Source organism: Notolabrus celidotus, chromosome 10, assembly GCF_009762535.1.
Source record: "Notolabrus celidotus isolate fNotCel1 chromosome 10, fNotCel1.pri, whole genome shotgun sequence".
NCBI lineage: Eukaryota > Metazoa > Chordata > Actinopteri > Labriformes > Labridae > Notolabrus > Notolabrus celidotus.
The window spans coordinates 31,391,771-31,410,523 of NC_048281.1; the positions used below are offsets into that span (position 1 = coordinate 31,391,771).

Sequence of the window (18,753 nt, forward strand, 5' to 3'; positions counted from 1 at the left end):
GTCTAAAGAGAAAGCCCGCCCATCGTCCCTCCAGAGTGGGCGAGACACATCCATGGAGCAAAGCGATAGATCTCCTGTGATCACAACTGTGGCTTAGTGCAATGTGTAGCTCTTGTTAGCTCTGTCTGTTTTTGAATTGTGTTTTTTTTTTTCTTGTTTGGTCTGTTCTCATTCATATGCTGCTGCTCCTGTTGTCTGTGGATGTGACATAAGCATCATGATGTGACTCATATAAATCCTTCTGATGATACGTACTACAAAGGACAGACTTTTTATATGGTTTAAAGACGCTACCTAAGGAAAAAGGAAGACTCACCTAGACACGTCCTGGTCCATTAATGTGTAAATTAAAAGAATACTTCCATATATATATAAATATAAACATTTATTGTCTGAAGTCTCAAAACAGAGCCAGCTCACGTAGTTGTAGCTTCAAATGATGGATCTACAGGGAGAGAAAGAAATGATGAAACATATAAAGGAGTTAGGCACCACCTACCTCCTCCACGATGAAACCGCTCCTGAAGAGTCGTACCAGACGGGCCTCAGTCTTCCCTCCTTGACACTGAAGGCCTGTCACTAATATAAAGTGTGTGTTTTTTTGTCTTCGGATTACGTAGGTCCTGGAGTGAAGCACGTCCTCTACCTTTAATCAGTAGCTAATAAAGCACACCAAGCTCCTGCAGCTCTCTGCCTCCTGACTTTCATTCTCTGTAACCTTCAAAGTGTCGCTCCCGAGTGGCATCCTCCTGTCTCAAAACATGAAGCCCATGCAGAAGTGTTAGAAACTGCAGTTCCTCAAGTGTCCACTTGAGGCTGGCTGCAGAAACACAGGAAACCACATACACACCAATTCAAAAAGACGATCTTTGCAGCAGAAATAAACATGTTTACAGCCTGGTTCAGAAAACAGCTTGGGTCTACGTAGCTAATTTCTCTATCAGCAAGATATTAAGATTACACCTTTTGCCCAAATAAGGACATGACTGACTTGATTGACAGGCGGCAACACTGTAACTGTTGGCTAGGAGGCTCAAACCCTGCCTCTCTACCTCACACTAAATTTGGCTGAGTTCAGCATTTCCAATATGGCTGCCGCCGCCGACTGGCTTCAAAACAGCGCTCAGGAAAAGATGGGTGATGTCACGGATACTATGTCCATTATTTATACAGTCTATGGTCTCTCCTTGAGGTCCTATATTGTACACCTCAGATAACATGGAGAGGGTTTCCAAGTCATATACAAACACCTTTGTATAGACCGATGGAAATACATCTACCAAGAGGATATCAACACAGTGCAGTGCTACAGAACTCCAGGTGTCTGGTCCTAGGCGATCTTGCAGGTGAAGCCAGATGTAGAGATCCTTACCAACAATCAAGGCAGCTCATGAAATGAACCTTTACTGCTGCTGTAAGTGTGCCAACAAGAGAGTCCCTCAAAACTAGTCACATCTGTGGCTCAGTATCGTACGAAGAAAAGTATGCATTTAAAAGTGGCCTTTTATGGTGGTCAGCCCAAGACTTGCTTATTTCTTAGCACCATGTGCCACAGCTGAAATAGCAGTGTTCACTTTTATAGATGCATAAGATACAAAAAAAGCATCAGAAAAAAAGCAGTGCATTTAAATCTTACTTAAAGCTCCTGTGAGGAACTTTCCTTTTTGTGTTGACTTTGGCGCCCCCTTTGGACAAAGTCATACCTCTTATCTCTTTTGACGGTCTTCTCTTGTACAAGCGTGAGTAATGTTTCACTTATTGTGACGATTTGTAGTGGAAAAAGTAAAAAGGCTGTTTCCTCATTGTCCTATAAATCATCAGGTCTGACACCTCCCCCATCACAGTGACTACAGGCTTTAAAATTAAGGATGTAGAAATCATCAGTCTTGTCGTTGATGGTCTCTTTTGCTTCTGTAGGTCATAAAAAGACATCACTGTTTATTTCAGTCTGTTTTATAACCAGCTAAAAACTCCTCACAGGAGCTTTAAAGTTTAAAACACTGGCTTACAGTCTCAGCTTGTCCTGGCAGCTTCAGTCTACTCATGAACAGAAGAATTAAACAACAGAGGGAGGACAAAGATGAGAGTTCAGTAGTACAAAGAGTCTTTAATGAGTCTTTATTCAAAAAGACAGTTTCAGCAGTGTCGTCCCATTTTTGCCGTTTTGTGCATCAGTCTCAGATTCCTGTAGATTATCATCCAGTCATTTAAAAAAGGTTAGAAAATATTCATCTTGAGGTGCATGCATGTGAAAAAATGTCACATCAGTGAAACAAAAGTTATAAAATTAATAAAAAAGAAAAATCAACGCACGTCAGATCTGTCCTTCATGCTGCACCGCTCCTTTAGAGGATCAACTTTGTAATCAGGCTGCTGAAGACTATGAAGGATGAAAGTGATGAGAGGAGGAAGATTCTTTTTTGGATTATGCACTTTCTGAAAAAAAAAAAAAGTCTTTCCAATCATAGTTAGATAGAGCGGCAGTCCTCTAATCAGGACAACTCTCACTGGCTTCTATGTGTAGGCGGCTGGATCAAACACACAGGGACTGATCTAAAAAGTGCATCAAAGAGAAGAGATCCTACAAAAATGGTCAGTAACATCACCGTGGAAAGGTGTGGTGTCATACAAATCCTGTCACACCTTAATTGGTCAGGGGCGGAGCTAGACATTTACCGACTGAGGCCAGTCCAGTTAGTTTAGTAGGGGTGGCCATGCGTGGCACACATTACAGGCTCACCCCAAACCGAGGAGGGTTATTTCCACGAATCACATCTATTTTCTCTTCAATGAAGTGGCAACATTTAAATCTGATGAACTTCTTAAAGTCTCTAAAGACTCAAAAAGATGAGGTTTGTTTAAAGTCATTGTTTAAAGGACCAGTAAAAGAAAGTGTTTCACATAGAAAGGCCAAGAAGCTTCTTGCAGCCTGTTAAACAATCCAAATAGTGGATTTATATTCAAGTCCCGCCTCTGAGAGGGCAAATAGCCAATCACGGTTTAGGGTTTAGGACTGTCATCTGCTTCTGCCGGTTGCACCAGAAATGAAGGAAAGCGTGTCTTTAAATAATGTGGGGATTTTTATTTATCCTTAAATTAATTACAACAGTGCCCCTGTTAGGAATGTAAGGATAAATCACAAGACGCTAAAAAATCAATACAATTAAGGGTGGATTAAAATCAATAACATTAGAGAATCTTGAGTGAATCGCATGGTGAACCAAAAATCAGGATTCAAATTGAATCGTGTGTTGAGTGTATCCTTACATCCCTGGCCCCCATTAAAGGTTGTGGTGTGACTGAAATCACCTCGTGCACCGTCACTAAACCTGATCCTGAAGTGCAGCTATATCAGATCATCCATTCATTTAGTGGAGGTGGTCATATGTGCTGTTTGTAGTCTCAAAGGATCAACTCTATTCTCAAAGTGTCAACTTTTCTAAGTACATAATAAGAAATAATCATTTTAAATAATAAAAAAAACAATCTTCCTCCTCTCATTTCTCCTCATCCCCTGTTCTCACACTCCTCTGAAGCTGCCTTCATAAAGTGAGTTACATTTCTGGCTCTACTGTATTAATGCACGACATGATTACTGTATTACACGAGTCAATCAGGCTGCCAGGTTGTGAAAGTCTTTCTCCTTTAGTTCAGGTTTTACTGGATTTATCTGGATCAGAATCCATTTATTCATGTGTTTATAAGTTTATTAACATTTATAATTAGTCAGAAAGTTGTGATAACTTCTGTTTCTCACTTCTTAAAGAACAGATTACTCACTAACTTTGCTTTTTCAGCTCTTACTGATTATTAACCTTCAAAACAACAAGTTAGTGACTCATTTCTGCTGACTCATCAGTCAGAATACTAACCAGTGACTCAGCAAAGATGTTTCACAACCTGGCGTCCCGGAGGTGAATGGAGTTAAGGCCTTCAGCTGATTTGTGAAGCGTTAGTGTAAGAGTCAGTGATTTAGTACGGAGTGGACGCCTCGTTAGAAAGTGCTGTCAGGCGTCCTCACGCTGACGTACAGAGAGAGATTCTGTCTTCCTATTTTCATCCTCCCTCCAGCTCTTTAGGACAAAACCACATGCTGACGCTCCTACAGGCTGACACCAGTGAGTCCACCAGTTCAGGACCTGCTGCTGCTGCCTTAGATTCAAAGTCTTTTTGGCTCATATAGTTTGGAAGAGCTTCCTCCTGTCGTCAGAACAGATAAAGAGGAGCTCAGGAGTTCTGCTGTAGTCGTCCCATCAGTCCAGTGATATCCTGCGTATCTTTAAGGCTCTTCAGCTCTGATTTTGAAGCTGCTGCATCCTGTCACATCGTGTCACATTGTGTCAAATGATCCTGATATTTGTGTTTTCTTCATATGAAATTTGGTTTGCTTCCTGCCCTCAGAGTTCACACACAGTCATCTGGTCCCTTGCAGTGAGAGCAGACCGGCCCTCTGGTGATACTGCTTCTCTTTCGCCTCGGAGAGTTTCACAGTCAGGTCCGCCGGCTTCTCAAAGAAGGTCACCAGCGACTGTTCGGTCAGCAGGGACGCCAGGATCTGAGCGAAGCTGATCGTCCAATCGTTATCCGCCGTCCCGTCGACCCCAGCGTCCTCTGTGGGAACAGCTGTGGGTTTAGCTTCTGTGACCTCTGACCCCGAGTGGGTCGGACGGTGCCCAGCTTCACCGATCTGCAGCACCAGACTGGTTACTGTAGCGATGGCCTGGAAGAGGTCGTTCTCCTCGGGGTCCCCGTGGAACATGCTGTAGAGGGTTTTACAGAACTGGATGAACTCCCTCTGAGGAGGACGAGAGAGAGAAGGTTTACGTTAGTGTTTTATCACAACTGTTTTTAGGGCTTATCATGCTTTTATTTTGAAAATGTATGTAGAAGGAAACAGAGAAGAGAGAGAGAATAATGAGATGCTTCAAGGAGCTGCAGGTCAGATTTGAACTTGGGTCTTCCACTTGGAGGATTAAGGCCTCTGTACATGTGATGCCAAGTTGAACCACTGACACTGGACTTGTAAGATCTGTGTGCAATCCGTCTCCGCTCTGCTGCAGTTTGTCTCAGCTCTCTCGTCGCATTTTCAAAACAGAATCCCCAGACAGCTGGAGTTACAAGACAGAGGCTCCAGACTTGACTACTGCAACAGCATCCTTTACAGCCTTCCCTCCACAGATCTCCAAAAACTACTATATGTCCAGAACTCGGCTTCCCGGTTACTCACCCACTCCTAATCCAGAGCCCACATCACACCCATCCTTCAGCACCTCCACTGGCTCCCCATCCAGCACCGAATCCACTTCAAGATCCTGCTTAAAGTCCTCAATAACCTCGCCCCCTCATACCTGACTGACTTCCTCAAAAGTCACTCCCCGTCTCGCCGCCTCAGATCATCAGATGCCAATCTCCTGTCCCCCATCACCAAGTCCAAGCACCACACCTTGGGGGACAGAGCCTTTGCCATGGCTGCCTCAACACTCTGGAACTCTCTTCCTCCAAACCTTTGCAACTCTGTCTCTCTTCACTCTTTCAAAAAACACCTCAAGACCTACCTGTTCCAAAAAGCCTACAACTGAAACCTCTACTCCCGCCCCACCTCTTTCTTTGTTCTGTTCTCTTTAATTTATTCGCTTTATTTTTCTGTAAAGGGATTTTCAGTACCATGAAAAGTACTATATTAATCTGATCATTTATCATTAAAGAATCAGTGGTTTTCCACCTCCATGATGAGCTTCTCCTCATCCCTGCAGTCATCAACATCCTCTGAAAACCTCTGACTTGTTGACTCCAAGCCTGACTTCACTCACACAGTATACAGTGTTTGTTGTCTCAGTAAAGTGAGATACGATCTGACATCAGCATGTTTCATATTCACGATATATTCTCTGTACCTGGTTCATGAGGGGCAGAGGTTTCTCCACATCCTTCTCTTTCTCTTTGACTAAATCCTGCAGCATCTGCTTCAGCTGCTCCTGATAGTCCTTCGCTTCTCCTTCATCGTCTGGAACAACACACACATCACAACGTCACATTTTATTCAGACATCCAAAAACTAAATGAATATATTTTGTGTTCTGGACTGACCAGACGGCAGATTCACATAGAGGGGTCTGTTAGTGGACACCAGGGGGCTCTTCATCAGAGAGGGGTCATCCTCACTTTCTGTCAGAGCTGCAGAGACACAGTTCAGATCAGTAAGTAAAGTCCTGACCGGGGCAAATTACTCTCCTGACTTTCATTGAGTTAACGTGGTGACTCACCTGGTGGGATGTGCAGGCGATACAGTAACCGGATTTTCTCGTTCAGGTCTTCACAGTACAACGTGTCTGAGAGGGAGAGAGAGAAGAGAGAGAGGGAGGAGAGAGAGAGGGAGGAGAGAGGGTCACAACAAATTCACAACAACTGAATCTGCAGCTCTAATCATTTGCTGACTTGCAGTTCTTTTGTTGCACGGCAGAGAGAAAACTTTATTCTACTCTGTTTGCTTATTAGCTGTTATGAACCAGAATGAAGCCGAAGAGAAGTGACAGATTGAGGATTTGTGACACGCTTAGAAAGGTTTTCATTCTGGATCTGGGATTAACACACCAGTGCTCCCCACCTTTTGGATGAAAAGCCCTCAAAAGCTCTTAAAGAGGGATCATGCTGAAACCACTTAAGAGGATTTGTCTTAAGGTAACGTTTAAACCAGCCTTGTTTTTCTTCTCCTCCCCTCCCCTGACCTACCCAGCCAGCCTGCAAACTTCTTAAACGTGACCAGGTTGTCTTGGTCCTGGTCCAGCAGGGTGAAGGTGCGATTGGCGAGCGTGTCGGCGTGCTGGTTCTGACCTCCGGGCCACGGAGAGAGCAGCCCGTACAGGCTCTTAAATTGAGGCCGGTCCAGCCGGTACTGCCGCTCGATGAAGGAGCGAGAGGCGTCGCTGTAACTCCATGCTGCTGCTTCTGCTGCTGCTGCAGAGCTGCTGTCGCCCCAGTACAGACTGATGAAGTGCTCCGTCTACAGGAGGAGGGGAGGAAGAGGAGGAGGAGGAGGAGGAGGAGGAGGAGGAGGAAGAGGAAGAGGAGGAGGAGGAGGAGGAGGAAGAGAAGGAGGAGGAAGAGGAGGAGGAGGAGGAGGAGGAAGAGAAGGAGGAGGAGGAGGAAGAGAAGGAGGAGGAGGAGGAGGAGGAGGAGGAGGAGGAGGAGGAGGAGGAGGAGGAGGAGGAGGAGGAGGAGGAGGAAGAGAAGGAGGAGGAGGAGGAGAGGTGGATCAAACATGAACTGATTTGGTCCCTCATTAATGTGAGAGTCTCTGATAAAACAGCTGATCATGTTACCTTAAAGAGGTCGTACACATCAGACAGATTCTCTGGAGAGATGGAAACATCTGGATTGACCAATCTCAGCTGCAGAGGGAGAGAGAGAGAGAGGGAAGACATGGAGAAGTGAGTGCAGGAAAGACAGGATGCTAAAGTTCTCCTTCAAATAGTTTCAAAGCCAGACTGTGAAACTACATCCTCTCAGTTTGCTCACAGTGTTTTCTTTGATGGTGTCCTCATGAGCCTGAAGAACCCGGATTCTGTGTCGACAGCGAAGTCTCTCGATCTGCCTCACTGACAGGTCTCCAAATTTCTGATGAACACAAACAGCAAAGAATAACTTCAACATCTACTCAACAGAGACCAAGATCAGGTGTGTGCAAGAGGTCAAATAAACCCAAATTGTTGTAATAAAGAGATATAATGTGCAAAAATAAAAGAGTGAATGGATGAAATTAAGGGAATCTTTAATGACGATGAAGATCTTCTCACCTCATACGAGTCGTTGATGAGCGCCGTGATGTTTGTGTGTCGCACAGCAGGAATCTCAGAGTCACTGCTGCTCGTCTCTGCAGCAGCAGCAGCAGCAGCAGCAGCAGCAGCAGCAGCAGGCGGAGAGGATGGAGGAGAGGACGACTCTTCACTTCCAACCTGATCCAGAAAGCTGAGACACAGAGAGCAGAAGTCTTTGGGTATCTTTCAAACTTCTTCAAAATCTTGAGGTTGTTTACACGACACCATGTTCTGGACGACAGACTCCTCTAAGCTTTGCATTGCCTTTTAAAGAATCACTTCAAGTTGAGTTATTTAAAGACACAAAGAAAGAATTGCTCTCCTCTGGTGTCAGGAAATACCTCTGGAAAGCATTGAAGGCGTGTTGTGTGCGTAAAGGTTTTTAGTTAATGGCTAATGACACAAATAACATCTCCCTGCTGAGCTTCACCTTCAAACAAATCTACCTTGTGAGAATCATGAGCGCCTGTCCGTCGTCCGTGCAGGCAGAGAGCTGAGCAGCGTTGACCTCCAGCACGGCTAAACCCAGCTGGAAGATGGCTTTGATACCATGGAAGAAGAAACAGTCGACCACGCAGACGGCGCTCTGGAAGGGCAGCACGCTGAGGAAGAGCGTGAGGAACCAGGAGAGGGAGACGGAGGAGAGGGTGGAGAGGTCGGGGACGTTTTCAGCCAGCTCAGGGAGACGCTCCCTGATCAGCTCCTCAAACACGGACTGATCCACCTGAGCTCCTGCAAGGGAGGAGGAGGGGGGAACAGAGTCAGTCATGGTCTCATTTTCTCCTCGCAAGTTAAAAAAAACAAACAAATTTACTACAACTAAGAAAAGAAACACAAGTCTTATTTTTGTTTTTCACTTTGGATTCATGGTTTCTCACTCCCCTTTCTAAATGATGGTTTCTTCAGTTGAAAGAGACACCTGCAGACCAATGTTTCAGAGCATACAGATGAAAACCTGAGTTACCAAATCTCACTAAATACATTATTTGGACTGAGAGTGATTCCTCTCAGTTGGTCCTCTCATATGTCTGTCTGAAAAATAAAGTATGGGCATCAGTACGACCAAAAGATGTCTGGCTTTTGAAAATGGGTCCAACATTCACTTCAAAAACAATAGACTGAGGAGATCTGTCATAATTTATATTTGAGGTTTTGACCCTCCTAACCCGAGTGTTTAGAGGTTAAAAGCAACAGCAGTCAATTTAAGAAACACTCTCCTTCTTTGTCTGACTTTACAATATTTTATCAGGGATACAGTTTAATGATTCTTACTCATTTTCATTGTCACCAATTGTCATTTATTTTATGTATTCCCACCTATTTAGTTATATTGCAAGTATTCACTTTTGACTGGTACACTACCAGTCAAAAGTTTGAACACACCTTCTCATTCAATGGTTTTTATTTATTTTAATTATTTTCTACATTGTAGATTAATACTGAAGACATCAAAACTATGATATAATCTGGTTTTGCCATAATCTGGATTACAACAGTAGTCAAATAGAGCTATCCATTGTGTACTAACCCTACCTCTGAACAACACAACTGATGGTCTCAAACACATTAAGAAGGCAAGTCATTCTACAAATGAACTCTTGACAAGACTCATGTTAATTAGAAACCATTCCAGGAGACCACTTCATGAAGCAGACTGAGAGAATACCAAGAGTGTGCAAAGCTGTCATGAAGGAAAAAGGGGGCTACTTTACAGAATCTAAAATATAAAACATATTCTGCTTTGTTTAACACTTTTTTGTTCATTCAATAATTCCATATATGTTCTTTCATAGTTTTCATGTCTTCAGTATTAATCTACAGTGTTTACAAGAATTAGAATAAATACAAACCCTTGAATGAGAAGGTGTTTCCAAACTTTTGACTAGTAAAAAACACGATTTAAATCAGGTAACTATATGAAAAAAATTGTAAATAAAATTATGACAGGAGGAGATGTGTTGCCAGCCTATGGAAAGTGACAGTTTGAGTACCATACAACAGTTCCATGTACTGTCAAGCACTTCAGGATGTGAGTGTTTGACATGGTTTGACCACCAGGTGGCAGCAAAAGCTGAACATTACCTTCAGTCCAACTGTTGCTTTTGAATCTATTCTTTACAGAACTGCTAAAAACAGAAGAATTGTCCTTCTTGTATGTTCAATGATTTACCAAAAGAGACAAAAACACTTATTATTTCATCCTATTAAGGAGAACTATCTGTGTTCCCAGACAGTCAGGTGCTTCAGAATAAGATGACTGAAAGTTTAAAATATTCGGCCAACCCAATCATAACAAGTGTGGTAACACAGACAAACAATGTTATCAGGATAAAAATATCATGATGTTGTCTCTTCTGAGTGAGGCAGTTGTGTACACTTTAAAAAAATGGGTAATCTGTCAGAAAATGTTGTTGAGAGATAAAGAGGCTCCAACAAACATCTGAGCATTAAAAGGAAGAGGAAATTGTCTCAAATGCTCCTCGCATGTCATAAATAAACATCCTCACAAACACAGGAAACAAGTCCCTTTATTTCAGGGGCCAGATATAGTCCTCCAGTTTGTTTTGTGTCTGAGCAGCTCAGACAAAACAACCACGACATAAAACAAACAACATATGACAGGAGAGTGAGGACGGTTCAGTTATCATCAGGAGAACACACTTCTTATAATGTGTGTGCCTTCAGACGAGGAGCAGGTCTCTTATTGGTTGAAATAAATGTAAGTTAAAGGCCTTAAATTGCTTCCCTTCATTATTGACCCCTGACCTCTCACCTATGACCCTGCGGTTGAAGTAGTCGGGCAGCATCCTCTCACAAACAGCCACCAGCAGCCAGAACGCTTCTTCCTCTTTGGCGTAGAGCAGCAGCACCGAGGCAAGGATGTTCATCGACTGAAAACAACAAACACACACGAGGATCAGAAGTCTGTTAAAGTCCAAGAGACGTTTGAAATATGATTCATGATGTTGGTGATGAAACATGTTTTAATGTATTTACATACAAAAGTCAGTAAATTTTTCCCTCTGAGTGATTTCCTGTTTAGCCCCTCCCACCACCTTTGACCCCTCCACAGTCACGTCTCTGTGATTTTCTCAGATCATGTGGTCTCTACCTGACAGTATCCGATCTTTGGGTTGCGGTGAGCGTACGCCGTGAGGACTCGTCTCAGAGCAGCGATGCCGGTCGGGTTCTGAAAGGCGGGATGGTCCGGCAGAGAGCGATGAAGGTCTCTCTCTATCTCCTCTGTGGCCAGGCTGCTCTGACCCATCGACTTCTGCACCATGCTGGCGTAGTAACCCTGGTGGGCCTCCAGCTCAGAGGATGCGTCTGCAGAAACCAGAGGTGGAGGGCTTAAGAATCAGAGTCTGAATCTGGATCTTAGTGTGTTGCCTTTAAAAGCATCAATGAACTGAGCGGACAGGAAATAAAGTGAAAGAGAGATGCAGCAAAAACTTGCCCTGGTTAAGTCATACTAAAATATGATACACAGTAAACAAAGTAAAAATAGAGACCTAAACTTGTGATGAGGTTTTTGCAATGAAGCCTCAGTGATCAAGTTTCTGTCTGAGAGGTTTTGTTCCACTTTCAGTTCCTCACTTACAGTTTCAGTTTGAATAAAAAAAAACTCCTTCTTTTAGACACTGAGCTGAGGACGTGGAAGCAAGTCCAAATAAAAGCTGCAGTTTGGTGTCATGTGGGGCAGCAGACACATAGAAGAGGATGTGAAGCCTGCAGCACATGTGCTAAAGTCAGCGGCCCTTTAAAGTTACCGGCCCTTTAAGAAGTGAAGCATTAATCTTACCGGAGAGCGTCATCCACAGCTCCCCTCGCAGAGACTCTGGTATCCCTGTGGCCACCAGTTTCTGGGTCTTCTCTGTCCGGAACATGTGAACACCCCGACCGAACTCTGAGAAGTGATCCTCCCATAGCTGCTCCTTCATCTGCTCCACGCTCTGGCACACAGATACACAAAGTGAGCATGCTTAGGACGACATGACACTGATTTCTGCACAGTTCTCTAAAAGACATGATTCCCTGCTTCATTCATTTATCATTTAAAATGTCAGTCATCCACCCGACTCTTCTCTACCTTGTGTCCGTTGTTTCCAGGCTGGCTTTGGTGAAAGGCGGTCATCAGAGCCTCGCTGTTCACAGTGTTACGAAGAACCTGCTCCTCTTTGTCTTCTTCATCAGAGTACCCCGTGTCGTAGTAGAAGGTGTAGTAAGGTGTAGGAGAGCTCTGAGGAACAACAACAACAACATCAATGAGATCTTTCAATGAGATCTCAACAACGAAAAATTAAAAAAATAAAGTATTAAAACTACAAACTGTTTTTCCTCTCATAGGAAACATTCTCGGGTTAATGATGTAGATATCTTACAAAAGCTTTATTTTTTATCTGAGCAAAAATAATGCTGTAAAAGAAGGTTTCTCTGAGGTAAAAGAAGAGATCTGGGTCATTCTGGTCCACATTTACTAACTGCAGAAAGACAGAACCTCTGGTGTTGAAAAATGAAGTCAGTGCCAAACATAGACTGTATAAAATATGGACGTAGTATCCGTGACGTCACCCATCTGTTCCTGAGAGCTGTTTTGAAGCAAATCGACGGCGGCAGCCATATTGGTAATGCGGAACTCAACTGGGCAGAGTGTGACGTAGTGTGAGTCTCTTAGCCAATGGCTGTGTGTTACTGACCGGGAGTCACGTCAGTCATGTCCTTATTTGGGCAAAACTCATAATCTTAATATCTTCTGAACCGTCACGTTAGAAAAAAATTCACCCCCCGTACAGTGTGTGCCATTAGAGAGATTAGCGTTGTAGGGCCAAGCCGTTTTTTGAACCAGGCTGTAAACATGTTTATTAATGCTGCAAAGATCGTCTTTTTCCCATTCATGTCTATGTGGTTTCCGGTGTTTCTGCAGCCAGCCTCAAGCGGATTTTCGATGTATTGCAGTTTATATCACTTCCGCATTGGCTTCATCGTTTGAGACCGGAGTTTGCCGCTTGGTGCCAAAGGACAAAAAAATGCAGTTCCTCAATTGTCCACTTGAGGCTAGCTCCAAAAGCCGAGGAAACAGCATGAGGTCCCACGTTAAATGCATAGACTGTAAATGACGTCACCCGTCTGTTTCTGAGGCGCTGTTTTGAAGCCAATCGTCGACGGAAACCATATTGGAAATGTTGAACTCAACCTAACTTCTGTTGAGGTAAAGAGGCAGACTTTGAGCCTCCTAGCCAACAGCTACAGTGTTCCTGCCTGTCAATCAAGTCAGCTGTGCCTCTCATAATGGAAAACTCCTAATCTTAATATCTTCAAAATTGCTGTGTTATGAAAAAATTGACCCCCCGTACAGTGTGTGCCGATCGAGAAATGAGCTATCCAGACTACACTCGTCTTTTGTACCACGCTGTAAACATGTTTATTTCTGCTGTAAAGATCGTTGAATTGTGTGTATGTGGTTTCCGGTACTTCCGGAGCCAGCCTCAAGTGGATCCTTGATGAGCTGCAGTTTTTAACACTTCCACATTGGACTTTTAGACCGGAGGTTGCCGCTTGGAATAAACATGTTTTACGCCTGATATTAAAATGGTTTTGGTCTCAATAGCGTGCTTCGATGAAATGAATACTACTAGTTGTTCATGCATTTGCATAATCGCAGGTGTGCTTCATTTGACTGACTAGAGGGTGTGTGACTCCAACTCTTAGCCTGTTTCTAGACTAATCAAAAATAAGGTTGAGTCAGCATTTCCAATATGGAGGCTGCCATCGCTTGGCTCCAAAACGCTTCTTCAGAAATCAGGATGCATCAGTACGTCCATGTTTTATAAAGTCTATTGACACTGCTTTACACACATCAGAAATATAAGAACAGAGCAGGAAGATCACCGTACCACTTTCCTCTTCCCGTCCTTCTTGCTTCGAAACATAGACTGCTTCCACTGCAGAGCTCTGAGTCTGGAGTTCAGACTCTCCACCAGCTCGTCTCTGTCCTGCAGCTCGATCAGCTGGAAGGCTTTCTTGGTCCGGATGCTCACGATGACTGGGTTTGGAAGCGGGCTGGTGCTCTCTGCTTTCTCTATGGACAACACCTGAGAACACAGAAGAAGAAGAAAGTAACTGTAACACCAACTTCACAAAGAGATAGATGAACAATGTCATAGCCTCAGTTCAGGAGTTATGCAGGAATAAGAGATGACAGATGTTCAAGGCTCTCCAGAGGAGCAGAAGGGGAATCAATCCTCTTCACAGGAACAGGTGGGAATAAGGAATGAAGTGGGCGGAAGGGATTGATTGTTTTAAAGACAATGCTGAAACAGAAAACAGGAAATACAGGATTCAACCACCACAGAGGAGGAAAGAAAGTGAGTAGGACTCCTCACACTGTTTGTGGATAAACCGGCCATCTGGCTGTGAATCTGCCTTCTCATAAATAATCAAACAGGCCAACAATTATTCTGGAATAAAATGCACAACTTGAGAATTTTAATGATCTTTTTTTAGATTGCAGCTTTATTGACACATCCACATACACCTGTGATGAAGCTGGGAACAAGGTGCAGCCCTCAGGATGTTATTTACCACCTTTTTTATAACCACAATTTTCAGTTTTCAGTCTTCGCTTAGGCCTGCGGTTCCCAAAGTGGGGGTCATGAGAAGCCTCCCTCCAAAAAGGATCTGGAATAAAATATCTTAACTGTTGTAGAAAAAACACATGACCTTTGAGATGATTAAGACAGATTAAGGACAGCACAAGTTGCATGTTTAACCATGCAACACTAATGTTTAACCACCTTGAGGACAGTTTTCGTTGCAAACCTTTGGCACAGTTATTTTTGATGTTTTGGGATTGGCTGAAAAGTTAAGGAAGGCTTGTCTTAGGCCATCTTTAGTTGATAACAAGCAACTCCAACTTCAACTGGACCCTTGAGATTAAACAGCCCAGGGTTTGGATTGCTTATGATGGTCCAATATGAAGGCTTAGTGTTAAAAAAGAGGAAGCAAAAAGCGTGCTGAAAGCTGGACCTTGCTCCCAGCCTGTAAAGATTGATTACAGTTTACTGACTGCTTTGATGAACACCACATTCAGATGATTTATTTCACCCTGCATTTTTTTTATGTGCAATAAACACATGCATTTCAGTTTCTTTTTATAGCACCTTGACAAGCAAACTCACAAGCTAACCGTCTTTCTAGCTAGCACTTTAAGGTGTCATAGTGTTAACATCAACCACATGAAACCAGCTCTCAGTTACTCTTCTACCAGCAGCTGGCAGAGTAAACACAGACTGTTAAACAGCTCTCTTAAAAAACATGAACACTGTAGGAAACTAACTAATCCAGACACCAGAGATAAAGAGCCTTAAATAAAGTGAATCAGGACAAAACCGCAGATTTGAAACCAGACTTGTAAGTCTGGTTTCATTTTAAAAGAGGTTGGAGAAGTGAGAGAAGACGAGGAGTAAGAGTTGAAGTTTTCTCCTGATCAAACTCAGATTTTGCAGCACTTAAATTCCAGTGCTTCACACTAACTTAAAGGTGGTGGTCACTCATTTTGAAGGATAGAAAATGTACCGACACCTCTGCAAGGCTTTCACATTCAGGTTGTCATCCCTGCAAATAAAATCATAAAAACTGGAGCAAAACTGACCTATGGGCGGTGACTGTTTAACACTCTTCCTTGAAGACATTTACAGTAAGTCAATCCCGACTTATGGCAGAGATAAACACTTATATGGCTGCATAGACAGTTACCTGCTAGTTAACCATCTTGTGAGCTCTTTTAAGTCACCGCCTCAAGGGTTATCTTGAGTATTTTCCTTTGATAAAAAACAGCTAAATTCACTCCTTGCGTTTCCAGCTGAGGATGTGTCAAAATGCCTCATTAAACCTCACTCAACCCTCTCGTTTGCTGCAGGTGTTGTACCTCTGAGAGTGGGATCAGCAGGATGCAGACGCCCTCCTCCCGGCTGGAGAAACACAAATAGGTGTCGGTGGTGAAGAGAGTCCCGGCTGTGTGGCAGCGTGAGTGTGGTGTCCACACCGAGCAGGAGGCGACGTCGTGGAGACGTTCGCTCCGAGGGAGTCGAAACAGAGCCAGGACGTACTCCCTTAAAGCCTGTTCCTCTAGGATCCTGAGGAGGAGATGACGAAGGGAAGAGTGAGGAGAAGATGAAGCTTGGGAGAATTACTTTAGATGCACAACAAAAAGATTAGAGATCAAATTGTATGTGTCTGGTTAAACTAGCATATAACCACTCAACCAGAGCAATGCAAAACAACCAAGGTATGTGGACGTTAAGCTGCAAGGAGGACTGAGCAAGGCCAAACTCTGAGATCTCATATTTAGATATGTTAAATAAGTCGTGTTCAGTTTTGACTGTTTCCTGAGTTTCTCACCTTTAGACTAGTTGATAAGTAGGAATGTGAATTTGTGTTTAAACAACCAGGATATTAGTCACTCCAGAACATCCCCTATTATCTAAACCAGGGGTGTCCAAACTTTTTCAAAGAGGGCCACATATGATGTTGTCAGAATACCTCAGAGCCAGGGGCTCCTACTGAGACTTTGGAATCCTAAAAGTTATATATGAAATCTCTATTTAATAACAATTATTTTAAGTTTTTTCTCAATAAAACAGTAACAAGGAAGTCCTCAGTTCTCCACAAGCCACATAAACATTAGCAAACGTTATCTTCTTCTAGCAGACAACATTTTAAGAACAAAATAATTATTTTCCTGCGTTCTAAACATTTTTTCTGCACCAAATTTTGCCTTTTCTGAACAATTTCATAATTTTGATCTTGTCTTGTGTCCTCTTTTGTGTCTTCTGACATTTTGTGTTCATGAAGAACATTTTCACATCATGATAAAAACTTTAATTTGAAAACCTGTCAGCTTTAAGAGTTCTTGTGTTTCTTCTGTATTGCCGTCTTGAAGAATTCCCATTGCTTTGGCTTTAGACAGGCAGTCCATATGAAGCTTTTTGAGACGTTTCTGAATTGACTTTAGTTTTGTTTGTGCGCTTGATAGAAACTGCAAATGTACAGATGATTCAGAAGGTGATTAATTTCTTTGCTATTAATAACACAATTTAAGATGGAAGCTTGGGGCCATAAATAAATGGACCTTGGGCCGCAATTGGCCCCCGGGAAGCACTTTGGACATGCCTGATCTAAACCCACAAACCTCATCTCTATACATCTCCCCAGGTGCCAAAGACTCGCGACCCCCACTGTCCCTCGAAGTGATTTAATGTGGCTTCATTTAGCTGGTCTGGAGAAAATTAGCCTACCTATATGAGCATGTGTCTGTGTTTCCTGTGCTGTTATGAATGAACCTACTGCTACTGATGCTTTTGATAATGAACTGAACACTAACCCTAAACTTAGGAGTCATCTGGCAACAGAGAAAGGCAGAAAACTCATTACATTTTCTATTTTCAAGGTTTTATTTCAAGGTTAGCTACTATTTTTGGCTATATTTTTTACTATAATGAGTACAATGCACAAATTTTAGATGACTTAAAAAAAAAAAGTCAATGCTACTTTTCTCTTGGCTGCATAAACATTACACAGAAGTGACAGCGTGGACAAAGGAGACACCAGACAGAGTGATGAAGCAGCAGAGGAACTTATAGCGAGTTGAAAACATGTGAATATGTTTGTACCATTTCCCTGTAATACATGCAATGAAAGTATCTAAACCTGTTACCTGTTTACTGAGATACACTGACAGAAAGAAGAGTATATGAAAGATCTGATTACTGTGGAGCTGTGGGAGGAGGTTACACTACCGTAGTCTAAAACTGCAGCTAATCACACTAATGCTGAAAGCCAGGTTGTGAAACTCTGGCGCCAATATGTGGAACAAGATGCTGAATGTTAACAGCAAACCTAACCGGCTTTAAAGGCATCTTGGGTCGTGGTGCAAAAATTCTGGAAGACATCTCACAACCCCCCATTTTTGTCTTGTGACCCCCCATACTTTGGGAGCCCCTGCTTTGAAGCGGGTGTGTTGAACAATCAGGTGATTAAATGAGTTTCTATTGAAGTCAGGTGGTTCACTGAGTCCAGTTAAACATTACACCACTGTGAGCTCTTGTAAAATGTAACAACTGAGGTTTCAACTGTTGTTGTAGTGAGACTAAAATGCCAAACCCCCCATTGTGCATATATAATGTGCAGATATGGGTCAGGTTTGGGCCGGGGGCTCAGCCTCAGGCGGTCATGAGAGGAAGAGAGGAAGTGTGCTGTCCTATTTGACAAACAGCCAAAGTTTGTTTGAACCCTGAGGAGATGAGTTACATTTTAAACACAGCTCACTTTCCCATCTTTTGTCCCTGACACAAATCCTCTATGTTTCCTTCATCACCCAGCACAAATAAAACACAAGTATGATGATTTCACTTCCCTTTATTTCTCCTACTTTCACATCAGCAGCACATTTCACCTGCAGGGTGACTTCTTTACTACATGCACTTTTTTATTCTGGACTCTCTGTGGGCTCTGTGATCTTCCTTTCTCACTTTGCATAACTTGACTCACTCACACAAACCGTCCCTTTCTACTGAAAATGCAGAAATAGATTTGCTTTTCATGAGTACAGAAATATCTGCGTAGTGGTTTGCCAACCACTCGCACACGTGTGTCCTCAACTTCTTCTTTTGGTGTGAAGGTTTTTACATAGACATGGTGAGAAATACAGGGTAGTTAAGGTGAAACACTGTTGGTAAAAGCTGCATAAAGTGATCTGTTGGGCAACAAGTCAAATCAGGTTTGTCTCTTTAGAGGAAACTGAGGTCATGTGATGCATAGCAGCTGTCCACTTAAGTATGAGAAAGGATGTTTCCTGGTCCAGCTCGTAATAAACCGTCACTAAATTAGAACCAGACTCATCTGTTTGAACTAATGTAAAAACTGAGCTGCTTCTTTAAGC

General features: G+C 43.0%; 2 protein-coding genes across 2 annotated transcripts in view; one reads left to right on the forward strand and one right to left on the reverse strand.

Annotated features, from left to right (window-relative positions):
• Window positions 1–685, forward strand: part of neb (nebulin) — a 291,693-nt gene extending 291,008 nt beyond the window's left edge. The window contains exon 141 of the mRNA XM_034694636.1: window positions 1–685. Coding sequence (XP_034550527.1) covers window positions 1–6 — 6 coding nt within the window. The 3' untranslated portion in view covers window positions 7–685.
• A 1,402-nt stretch (window positions 686–2,087) lies between these two features.
• LOC117820330 (TBC1 domain family member 8) lies at window positions 2,088–17,009 on the reverse strand. Its single transcript, XM_034694058.1, has 16 exons — window positions 17,005–17,009; window positions 15,742–15,949; window positions 13,709–13,906; window positions 11,905–12,054; window positions 11,617–11,767; window positions 10,927–11,141; window positions 10,588–10,705; window positions 8,261–8,546; window positions 7,794–7,965; window positions 7,516–7,614; window positions 7,320–7,388; window positions 6,730–7,000; window positions 6,264–6,329; window positions 6,088–6,174; window positions 5,895–6,004; window positions 2,088–4,795 (listed from the first exon to the last, which is right to left on the reverse strand). The coding sequence occupies exons 1-16, from the start codon at window positions 17,007–17,009 to the stop codon at window positions 4,415–4,417; spliced, it is 2,586 nt and encodes an 861-aa protein (XP_034549949.1). The 3' UTR covers window positions 2,088–4,414.
• Between the last annotated feature and the right edge of the window lie 1,744 nt (window positions 17,010–18,753).